Source organism: Caretta caretta, chromosome 5 (assembly GCF_965140235.1).
Source record: "Caretta caretta isolate rCarCar2 chromosome 5, rCarCar1.hap1, whole genome shotgun sequence".
NCBI lineage: Eukaryota > Metazoa > Chordata > Testudines > Cheloniidae > Caretta > Caretta caretta.
The window spans coordinates 135,780,831-135,792,891 of NC_134210.1; the positions used below are offsets into that span (position 1 = coordinate 135,780,831).

At 52.3% G+C, this 12,061-nt stretch overlaps 1 protein-coding gene across 1 annotated transcript in view; it reads right to left on the minus strand.

The window, feature by feature from the left end:
* The window catches only part of CORO2A (coronin 2A), an 89,837-nt gene that overhangs the window by 41,150 nt on the left and 36,626 nt on the right, over positions 1–12,061 (minus strand). The window contains exons 2-3 of the mRNA XM_048849741.2: positions 4,088–4,288; positions 20–136 (exon numbers count right to left, since the gene is read on the minus strand). Coding sequence (XP_048705698.1) covers positions 20–136; positions 4,088–4,288 — 318 coding nt within the window. The remainder of the gene's footprint in view (positions 1–19; positions 137–4,087; positions 4,289–12,061) is intronic.

Below are 12,061 nucleotides of genomic sequence, written 5' to 3' on the forward strand. Positions count from 1 at the left end.
AACAAGCCAGGAAACTTACAGTGGCATCTTCAGAACAGGAAGCGATTACAAAGTCATCAAAAGGGCTCCACTTGATGTCCAGGACATTTCCTTTGTGCCCGCACACCCTGGGGTAGTGAGGATCAAGCTTGCCTGTCTGAAAAGAACAGCAAGGCTCTGTTAGCTCAGAAAGGCTACATTTGGCCACAGAATAGCAGGAGGTCTCCATGCAGGCTGGCCCTACAAGGCTGGAGCTAAGCTCCTTGGCACCTCACATAGCAAGATCCACAGTGCTCAGTTTACTGGAAATGGGTCCTTGCTTGCCCTTAAAGCCATGTCCTCCTAAGCTCAGGACAGGCTGACACTACATACTTACTTCGGTATAACTACTTCCCTCGGGAATGTGAAAAATCCGCACTCTTGAGTGATGTAGTTATACCAACCTTAAACCCCTGTGTAGACAGCGCTATGTTGACGGGAGAGCTTTTCCTGCCGACATAGCTACCGCCGTTCACAGAGGCGGAGTTATTAAGCTGACAGGAGAACTTAGAGCATCTTCACCAGAAGCCCCACAGCGGCACAGCTGTGTCAGTTGTTTCTAGTGCAGGTTTCTAGTGCAGACCTGCTTCTTCGTCTTTGCCTTGCCACAGTCCCTCTGAGCGCCTACAGGAGAAAAGCCTTATGATGATTGAGCCCTGCCAAGGAACAGGGCAGCATCCTGGAGCCACTGACCACATCCCAAATGGTGGTAATGAGTAAGGAGCAGCCTGATTCCTAGCTCTCATCACAAGGGGGCTGCAATGGACTGGAATGGATTTGACGACAGACAAAGGGCGTCAGGAAAACTCTACAGCTCAGTGCCAACCCTTGCTAATGGAAAACAGGAAAGTGAGTCAGTAGTGAACAGAAGAACAGCCCTATTGGGTCAGATCACTGATCCATCTAGCCCAGGGTCTTGTCTTCATACAGTGGCCAGTGCCAGAACCTTCAGAGAGCAAGACCGAATGCACTCCTGTATGCACACCATACACACCACTGTAAAAATCTTTGTATAAAATATGCCTCGTGAGGTATCATTTGAAAACAACTTGCGTCAATTATTGGATGGTGAATTTATGTAGCAACATTATATGTAAAGTTATGAATTCCCCTGTATGATGATGTTAGCAAATGTTCAGCCCTGACTAGGCAAAAGCACAGGTCTATCCTAAACAAAGGCGTGTGTATTTACCTCAGTTTACATATAAGTAGTAAGCAGAGTCCTTGAGACAGCAAGAGGGGGAAGTGGCAGGATCCAAGGCAAATCTGCTTTTCGCCATACACAGGGGAGAAGAAAGAGCAAGGAGCCACCTTCACTCCCAGACTCCACATTGCCTTCCTTACTTCTTGAATCTTGAAACTTCAAGAACACCCCAACGTATCCCTCTCTACCCCTCTCTCTCTTTCACCTAACACAACAAAGGAAGCAGCCCTTGGACTCTGGGAGACAGCCTGGCCTGAAAATTTGGTCAGCAATGCTACTGGGAACCTGTGGTAAGGATTTTACCTTGAACCAAGCTGTCACGGAGTGTGGGGGAGTCCAGGCCCTGCACCCCTCTTTCTGGGATTCACTGAGACTCTCAGCCAGCCAGTAAAGCGGAAGGTTTATTGGACAACAGGAACACAGTCCAAAACAGAGCTTGTGGGTACACCCAGGACCCCTCAGTCAAGTCCTTCTGGGGGAGCAGGGAGCTTAGACCCCAGCCCTGGGGTTCCCTGTGTTCCTCCACCCAGCCCCAAACTGAAAACTAAACCCACCCAGCAGGTTCCCTGCTGCAGCCTCTGTTCACATTCCTGGGCAGAGGTGTTACCTCCCCCTCCCCCTCCTGGCTCAGGTGACAGGCTCTCAGGTCTCCCCTCCCCAGGGCACATTCCCAGGTTAACACTCCCCCCTCCCTGCTGAGTCACATCGTCACACAAGTCTAGTTTGTTAAGTTTTAGAAACTAGGAAGCATTTTATCTTTATTTCTCTTGTAACCTTTTCTGAATTTAATGCCTTCTACTTGTATTCACTTAAGATCTAGTTCTTTGTAGTTAAATAAACTTGTTTTATTTTTTTAATCTCAACGAATCCAGTGCTGCGTTTAAACAGAGCTGTTTGGGTAATTCCAGTTAAAGTCGCAAACTGTTGGATATTGACCCCTTACAGGAGCCATGGCCCTCTAATATCTGAACTGTCCAGCAAAGGGCTGGACACCACAGAACATACGTTTGGGGAAAAATCTGGGACGAGGAGTGTGGTGGAGTCACCCTGCAAGTGGGTAACCAAGGCTGCTGGAAGCCGGAGTATGGCTGGGGTGTTGCTGACAGGCTGCTCAGGTCAGAATTGCTGGACCAAGGACCACAGCTGTACACGGAGACTCAGGCGGTGACCTGCATGCTGTTTGGCAGTTTGTGCGTTTCCCAGATTGGGAGCTACAGCAGCAAACCATTGTGAGGCACCCAAGGTTGCAGGGCAGGTGGTGACAACCCCCTCGCTGGTCTGGATTGCACCCTGGACTATGGCAGAGGGAATGAACAGAACAGGGCACTTATCAAGTCATTCATCCCCAGTTGTCCAGTCCCAGCTTCTGGCAGCCGGAGGTTTAGGGACACCCAGAGCATGATTTTCTATCCCAGACCGTGTTGGCTAATAGCCATTGATGGACCTGTTCTCCCTGAACTGATCTAGTTCTTTTCTGAATACAGCTATACTTTCGGCCTTCACACAACGCACAGTCAAGTTCCACGGCTTGACTGTGCGTTGTGTGAAGAAGTGTTTCCTTATATTTATTTTAAAACTGCTGTCTGGGATGGGGGGGCCTGAGAGCAACCCCCGGCCCATGTCCCTGCCCCTCAGGCTCCCTGCCCTGGGCAGGTGGAGGGTCTACAGCCCCCCACAGCTGCCCACCCAGCTCTTACCATGGCCTGGCTGCAGCTCTTCGGCCCCCAAGACCCCACCTCCAGGCCAAGCTGGAAGCCGGAGCTGGGTTAGGGTAAAAGGTGAGCAGGCAGCCGTGGGGAGACATGGATCCTCCACCTGCCCTGGGCGAGGAGCCCAGTGGGGTGGGGACATGAGCAGGGGGCTGTTCTCGGGCCCCCGCCCCTCCCCAGGCAGGTGGAGGGTCCAGACTCCCCAGAGCTGCCCTGGCTTCCTGGGCCACTCTTACCTGGACTGGGCTCCAGCTTCCAGCCTGTCTGGTGGGTGGGGCCTCGAGGGGAAGAGGAGGGGCAGGGGCTTATGCCTGTGGCGAAAAGTGGATAGTCTAGGCCCATCCACCTTCAAAAGTGGGAGGGCCACGACCCCCTGGACCTCTCTGTTCCGGGGCCCCTGCACGGGCAGTGTGATGTGCTGTCCAGGCACCAAGAGCCCTCTCTTCTCGTGCTAAAGGCTAAAGCAAGTTGAATACAGGAATGCAGGACAGCTCTTAAGCATGTGCTTAACTCTCCTGAAGTGGGATCTAAATAAATAAATGTCAAATAACCCCTCTCCTTTCTGTTGTCCCACTCTCGACCCTGATTCAGTGAACTCGGAAGCAAGACTTTAGCTTTAAGAACATGAATAGTCCCACTAAAGTCACGTGCTTCAGTGCTTTGGCGGATCAGGGACCTACAGTGCTCTGCATGGCCACCGAGTCGCCTCTATTCTTTAATCAGGGATTAGTTCAGAGGCCAAAAAGGCTCCTTGTCTGTGAACAAAAGCTAGAACCATGTAATTACAGAGCTATTTGCTCTCTCCCTTTCTACAGTTTATGGTTATTATTTATTATTGTTTTGCAGTTGCTCCCAGAAGCATGGAAGGCGCCCAGACGCCATGGTGATGAGCATCAGGATAAAACACTGGGAGGGAGGGATGGATATGCAGACCCTTGCTGGGCTGGGTGCTGTACAAACATGTAACAGAGGGTCCCTGTCCCAAAGAGCCTCTGGCCCTACCATGCATTTTGAAAAACAGGCAGCAGCAATACCCAAGCCTTCCCATTGCCATCACCACCACCTTGGATCCCTGCTGCTCCACCTTCGCACTCCAGCGCGGGCTATCAGGAGAAGGGGCAGCCCATGCCCCCTGGGCCCTGCTGGCCTTGCTCACCTGACAGATGGGTATCACGAGGAAGGCCCCGCCCCCTGCACACTCGGTCACGACAGCAATGAAGCGGGGGTTGACAGCGCAGAAGTGGTTGTCATGCACACTGCAGGTGATGGGGACGCAGTCGTAGCACTTCTCCTTGCTAGCAGGCTTGCCGTACACATGGCGGAACTTGGAACTCCGGTACTGAGGGTGCCATGACATCTGCAGCAGTCAAAACACAAGACAGGTGGTGAGGCAGGGACCGTCCCCTTGCTATCGGACGTTGGCGTGGGTTTGAAATTCAGCCCAGCGCCTCCCACTAACTCATGCCTGCTTACACCTGCAGCGCAAGCAGCCCCAGTGCACACCTGTCTGCAGAATGCCGGGTCCTGACCTGGGGGCAGTGCGCACACGCCCCTGGAGCTATTTCCCTCTCCTCTGGTTTGTGACCCCCCCAAATTTCCCCTTTCAGACCACTCACGGGCCCTTCTCCCTTTATCTTATCTTGCCCCACCCCAAGCGCCTCCCAAGGCCACCAGCGCAGTCAGCCAAGCCCAGCCCTGCAGCCACACCCGAAATCAAACTGCCAGCAGCTCAGCAAAGACAGCATTGTGCTCCCCTTCTGGAGAGGGGCCGGATCACTCCAGTACTCACTTGCGATGGTGGGACTGGCCACCTGAGAGCCCTTGCAGTGGGAAGAGATGCCAGGTGTTGTGTTCCTCCTATCCGCCCCCCCGCACACACACACACACACACACCCTAAATTGCCTCTGCCGGGTTAGCCTGGTAGTGTACACCTGCGGAAGGAGGAGTTCTACCAGTGTAGGAACACCACCTCCCCAAACAACAGTAGCTCTGTCAACAGAAGCCGTCTTCTGCCAGCATAGCTGTCTCTACGCTGACGGGGGGGGGGGGGGCGCGCAGGGGGGACTGTCGGCATAGCTGTGCTGCTGGGAAACGTGGGGTTTTCACACTGCTGACCGACAGAGCAATGCCAGTTTAAGCTGTAAGTACAGCCCAGGCTTGAGACAGCACATCCTGGACCCAGGCGCTGCCAACTCCATTCTTAGGAGTGACTTGCCACTGAAGGAACTGAAGGCCAAAGGAACCGGCTGCTGCAGTGCCGGGGAGGGAGAGAGGCCTGAGCCAATCCCGGTCCTCTTGCCAGCTTGACTTTGGCACCAATGATCAACTTTTCTCCTGGTGCTTTCAGTGCTTCTTTTTAGGCACCGGAGAAGATCACCGGTGCCAGGACTCCCGACCGGCAGGAGGAGCAATCAACACCAAAGCTGACGTGCTTGGTGCTGAGTTTGAGTGCAGCTCCAATGCTGGTCTTAGGGCAGCCTCCAGGAGGAGGATTTTCAACCTCGCTGCCCAGTCTTTCTTGGTGCAGGGTTTGAAGTCTCTGCAGATCTGCCAGTGGTCTTTCCTGTGAGCTTCCCCATAGCACTTGAGACAGCTCACGTGCAGGTCGCTCAATGGCATCAACCTGCCGCAGGAAGCGCAGGGCTTGAAGCCCACTGACCGAGGCATACCCCAGCACTGGGGGGCAGACAAGCCTCTCCAACCAAGTGCGAAGGTGTCCGAACACACTAACTACTACTACTAACTATCGACTAAAGGAAACGACAATAACTATGTGAACTAGAGAAGAGACGGAAATCACTGGGAAGAACTGCCTGAGCAATGAGAGGAGTTCCAGCCACCGTCATGGGCAGTAAGAAGGAACTAAAGGCGCATGGGGTCAGCAGGGCCCCTTATACCAGCGCTATGGGCATGTGGCATCAGAGGGCGCTGGAGCCGAACCAAGGGATACCACTAAGGGAAAAAATTCCAGTAACTGTGGTTGGGGCACGCGCACACCTACATTGGGATGGACATGTGCAAGCATGTGAAGAAGCAGCAGCAGCAGAAGCCTATACCTCTCCAGTTCTTCAGATTGACAGGATCTCCTTTCTTCAGGATTGATACAATTATTGTCTTTAGCCAGTCATCCAGTATCTTCTCTTGCACTCATACCATCTTATTTATTTTTCCTAATGCTTTGAGAGCACTTGTCCCACCAGCTTTTAGCAGCTCTGCTGTTCTATTGTCTGTTCCTGCAGCTTTCCCATTTTTAACTGTTTCACTGCTCTTTCTATTTCTTCTTCTGGCGATGGTTCAGTGCTGCTATCCATTCGGTCTTGCAAGCTGCCCTGTTCATCTAGCATGTCTTGAATGGTTGCCTCTGGATGACCTACAGGAGTCAGCCCTTTGTCAAAATGCTCCTTCCATACTTCCAGCACCTCATCAACCTTTGTAGTCCGTTCACCGGTACCTTCCTTGCTGCTTGCATCGTTGGCCTGATTGTGTTTTCATACAACTTATCTTTTTTGTATATTGTTTTCAGATCTTGTTTTTTTGACACCTCCTGGAATTGTTGAGCCTCTTCTTTTCAGAGCTTTGGCTTGTCCTATCTTTGGGATTTCTTCACTGCTTTGTGCAATGCTTTTACTTCCTGTACTTTCCCAGAAGTCTTGGCTTGTTTGGAGGTTTCCTGGAATATTCTCTTTTCGTTGCTTGACAAGGTTTTCCTGACAACAAACTGAGCTTGTTAAGTTTCAGAGGAACAGCCGTGTTAGTCTGTATTCGCAAAAAGAAAAGGAGTACTTGTGGCACCTTAGAGACTAACCAATTTATTTGAGCATGAGCTTTCGTGAGCTACAGCTCACTTCATCAGATGTTTACCGTGGAAACTGCAGCAGACTTTATATACACACAGAAATCATGAAACAATACCTCCTCCCACCCCACTGTCCTGCTGGTAATAGCTTATCTAAAGTGATCAACAGGTGGGCCATTTCCAGCACAAATCCAGGTTTTCTCACCCTCCACCCCCCCACACAAATTCACTCTCCTGCTGGTGCTAGCCCATCCAAAGTGACAACTCTTTACATAATCAAGTCGGGCTATTTCCTGCATAGATCAAGGTTTTCTCACATCCCCCCCACCCCCATACACACACAAACTCACTCTCCTGCTGGTAATAGCTCATCTAAACTGACCACTCTCCAGGTTTAAATCCAAGTTAAACCAGAACATCTGGGGGGGGGGTAGGAAAAAACAAGAGGAAACAGGCTACCTTGCATAATGACTTAGCCACTCCCAGTCTCTATTTAAGCCTAAATTAATAGTATCCAATTTGCAAATGAATTCCAATTCAGCAGTTTCTCGCTGGAGTCTGGATTTGAAGTTTTTTTGTTTTAAGATAGCGACCTTCATGTCTGTGATTGCGTGACCAGAGAGATTGAAGTGTTCTCCGACTGGTTTATGAATGTTATAATTCTTGACATCTGATTTGTGTCCATTTATTCTTTTACGTAGAGACTGTCCAGTTTGACCAATGTACATGGCAGAGGGGCATTGCTGGCACATGATGGCATATATCACATTGGTGGATGTGCAGGTGAACGAGCCTCTGATAGTGTGGCTGATGTTATTAGGCCCTGTGATGGTGTCCCCTGAATAGATATGTGGGCACAATTGGCAACGGGCTTTGTTGCAAGGATAAGTTCCTGGGTTAGTGGTTCTGTTGTGTGGTATGTGGTTGTTGGTGAGTATTTGCTTCAGGTTGCGGGGCTGTCTGTAGGCAAGGACTGGCCTGTCTCCCAAGACTTGTGAGAGTGTTGGGTCATCCTTTAGGATAGGTTGTAGATCCTTAATAATGCGTTGGAGGGGTTTTAGTTGGGGGCTGAAGGTGACCGCTAGTGGCGTTCTGTTATTTTCTTTGTTAGGCCTGTCCTGTAGTAGGTAACTTCTGGGAACTCTTCTGGCTCTATCAATCTGTTTCTTCACTTCTGCAGGTGGGTATTGTAGTTGTAAGAAAGCTTGACAGAGATCTTGTAGGTGTTTGTCTCTGTCTGAGTTATTGGAAGGCATAAGTTAACAAGGAAAAGCTGGACAAGCAATGTTGGGTGCAATGTGATATTAATGTAATAATACAATGTTGACTTCCAAGGAGTTATGACAATTTACATCAGATGAGCATCTGCCCCTTTCATTGCAAGTATCTCAGAAGAAGGACTATGGGCTACATCCTGAGAATACTAGTCAGTTTTTTTGCTGAATCCTTATTCAGGCAAACGCTAGCTCACTGGGAGTTTTGCTGATTAAAAACGTAGTCAGGCCTGCCTTTTCCTGCCCCTTGCTCAGTGCTGCATATACCCCCAGAGTGTCACCAATTATCCCAACAATACACTGTGGGGTCTTCAGCTCAATACAGCCGAATCCAGCTCCCAAGGGTCAGTGCATGAGACAGGCTGCCCTTCTGCTCCCCTGGCAATGCAACTGCCCTAGGGCCAGAGATTACCTGGCTTTAGTCTAGGTGACCAGGTGTCCAGTTTTCATAGAATCAGAGAATATCAGGGTTGGAAGGGACCTCAGGAGGTCATCTAGTCCAACCCCTTGCTCAAAGCAGGACCAAGCCCCAATTTTTGCCCCAAATCCCTAAATGGCCCCCTCAAGGATTGAACTCACAACCCTGGGTTTAGCAGGCCAATGCTCAAACCACTGAGCTGTCCCTTCCCCCGCAAAGGTAAGACAGGAAACACAACCTCAGGGAGGGCTTGTCCAGAACACCCTGTTGAAGAGGGACCCTGGTACATAGGCGCTGACTCCGTGGGTGCTCTGGGGTTGGAGCACCCATAGGAAAAATTAGCAGGTGCTCCACACCCACCGGCAGCCAAGCTCCCCCCTCCTTGCCTCCTTCTTCCCCCCTGAGTGCGCCGCATCACTGCTGCTCCCCCTCCCTCCCAGCACTTCCTGCTCCCCCACCGACTAACAGCTGTTTGGCAGTGCTTAGGACTTTCTGGGAGGGAGGCGAAGGAGCAGGGACGCGGTGTGCTCAGGGGAGGAGACGGAGAAGAGATGAGGCAGGGGCGGGGACTTGGGGGAAAGGGTGGAACGGGGCAGGGCAAGGGTGGTGCAGGGATGGGGCCAAGGGTGGTGGGGGTCGAGCACCCACCGGGCAGAGGGGAAGTTGACGCCTATGCCCTGGCGGGTCCGGTCACTGGTGCTAAGGCAGGCTATTCCCTACCTGTCCTGGCACTGTGCTGAGCCCCAGAAGCGGCCAGCAGGTCCGGCTCCTAGACGTGGGAGCTATGGGTCTCCGCGCACTGCCCCCACCCCCTACCTACTAGCACTGGACCTGCTGGCCACTTCCAGGATGCGTGCAACTCAGTGTCAGGACAGGCAGGAAGCCTGCCTTAGCCCCGCTGTGCTGCTGACTGAGAGCCACCTAAGGTAAGCCCGCACCTCAACCCCAAGCCCCAACCCCCTGCCCCAGCCCTGAGCCCCCCCCCAAACCTGGAGTCCCCTCTTGCACCCCAAAACCCTCATCCCCAGCCCCATCCCAGAGCCTGCAACCCAAGCCCAGAGCCTATACCCCCTCCTGCACCCCAACCCCATGCCCAAGCCCTGAGCCCCCCCAAACCTGGAGCCCCCTCCTGCATCCCAAACCCCTCATCCCCACCCCCACCCCAGAGCAAGCACCCCCAGCCCAGGGCCCTCACCCCCTCCCAAACTCCAACTCCCTGCCTCAACCCACAGCCCCCTCCCACTCTCCAAATCCCTCAGCCCCACATCCCAGCCTGGAGCCCCCTCGTGAACCCCAAACCCCTCAACCCCAGCCCCACCCCAGAACCCGCACCCCAAGCCAGAGCCCTCACCCCCCCTGCACTCCAACCCCCTGCCCTAGCCCAGTGAAAGTGAGTGAGGGTGGGGAAGAGCGAGCCACAGAGGGAGGGGGAATGTAGTGGGTGGGTGGGGGGGCCTCGGGCAAGGGGCAGGGCTAGAGTGTTTGGTTTTGTGCAATTAGAAAGTTGACAACCCTATTTTAGTCTCCTGTTTGTGACATGTACACATCAAGCCAAGCTATGGGAGAGTGAGCTTTGCAAGTGGTCTGAGTTCATTGACAGTGGCTAGCAGGCAGAGCGAGGAGACGAAACCAGCAGCAATTACCATGCCTAGGGCTAGGCTCCATGCAGAAGTGGCTCTGGTACAACTTACACCAGGTTTCAAAGCAATTCATTAAAACGGTGCAGACTGCAGCGTGGACATGCAAATCCATTACAGTGTGCTTCCTGGGTTTAGCTTCACGTAGTTAGTATCTTACACCAGTGTCACTGGGAATGAATCTGTAACAGTGACCCTGTAATTAGCCAGGGTTCAACCCATTTGAGAGAATCCGCATGGGGGTTCACACCAGTTCAACGAAATCTGTGTAAAAACACCCCTGTCGATAAACTAGGGGGTGAATCAGCGAGGATCCGCTGTGGAGGGGATTTCTGAAATGGGTGTAATCAGATTCTGGCAGCAAATCCTTTCCAGGATACTGAGGAAACCACAATGTGTCAAAAACCAAAAACAAAACCCAAAGAAAACAATCCCTCTCAGCTGTGATGCCAACTGAAACTCAGCATCCCAGAAAGAGAGAGACTGAAACCACACCACAAATGCCTCCAGTTCTGCCAATCTAAGAGCTGCACCCCGGCTCCTGCAGTGAGCACTGAGATCAGCGAATCAATTGCTCCAGGCCAGGCACAATCCTCAGCCCTCGGTACATCTGCCAGCACAGTCCCAGACACTTCAAAGGCAGGACTGCCTTTCAGAGCGGGCTGCCGGGTTTGTCGCACACACCACGGCATACCTCTCCCGCGGGTGGAGCCGTCTTTCCCTACCGGTTTGCTTCCGCTTGGGAATGGAAACGATTCCCTTCAGGCTGCTCTCTCATGCTGCTGTCAAAAACCAATCAACCATGGGCTGGACTGCACATGTTACAACACCGTCTGCTTAGCATGCAACCACTTACCATCTCCCTTGAGGTGTGACCGACTGGAAGGACAAGGAGGAAGTGTTTATGGATCTTGGCTTTTACCTTCTGTCCGTCTCTGGAAGGCAATAATATAATGGGCTAAAATAAAAAAACCCAATCTAAAAGCAAGGCGCTTAGCAAGCCATCCTGACAGCACACTGCGCAGCCTGCGTGCACGCTTGTGTGTCTGTGGTGTGTACCAGCCTGCATGTGTGTGTGTGTCTGTGAGCCAGCCAAGCGCGAAAGGGGAACCTGACGCGCTGGCTGGACGGGCGTGGCCTAGCACCTTCCCTCCCTGCCAGGCAGGTAACCAGGCTGTGCTGTCTGCCCTGGCTTGTTTCCCTCTGGCCTCAGGGATTGGCTGCCTGCTCCTTCGGTGACTAAGCAGCCTCGCCGCAGGTGGGATCAGGTATGGTGTCAGGGGTTGCTACTCCACAGACTGCTGCTAAAGATTTACACCGGTGGTTCCCTATAGCAGAATTAGCCTGGTTCCTTTGCAGTGCATGGCACACGAGTAATGCAGCTGAAGCTTCGAGAGAGGTTATTCCCCCCCCACGCCCCTTTCATTTGCATGCGGGGATGGAAACGTCCCCCCCCCATCACTCTGTTGGAGGGGGAACATATGGCGGATTGTGGCAAGAGGAGGCATCAGACAACGCACAAGCCTGTGAAGTGTTGTTGCTGCACAAACTGCACCCTGCTGTCCTGTCTCAAGGGCTTTTGGGGCCCACCCTCTTAGCACCTGGTTATTTAACATCTGCTTATTCAACCAGGACTTGGCCAAAGCATCAGCTAGGGACAGGAGCGCCTATATTTCAATGGAAGCTAGGGAAATGCCTGTTACTGAGGAAGTCTTTCCTTGTTTGTCCTATTAAATAAGGGTTAGCACACAGACTGTACTTCTCATCCACAAAGCACTTTACTAATAACAACATAATTCAGGGCAACATCCCTGTGATTCGCTTAGTCGTCTCGCAGAATACAGCAACATCGTTGGAAAGAAATGGGGGGGCAGGGGGGAGGCTATTTTTTAGGGCTTCAAAGCAATTCTTTGCACAGTGCGAGTTTGGAACATTTTACATGACATGCTCCCCAGGGCAGAGTCCGTAGTGGGTTGTAAAGCAAGTCACCCAAGAGAAGCTGTA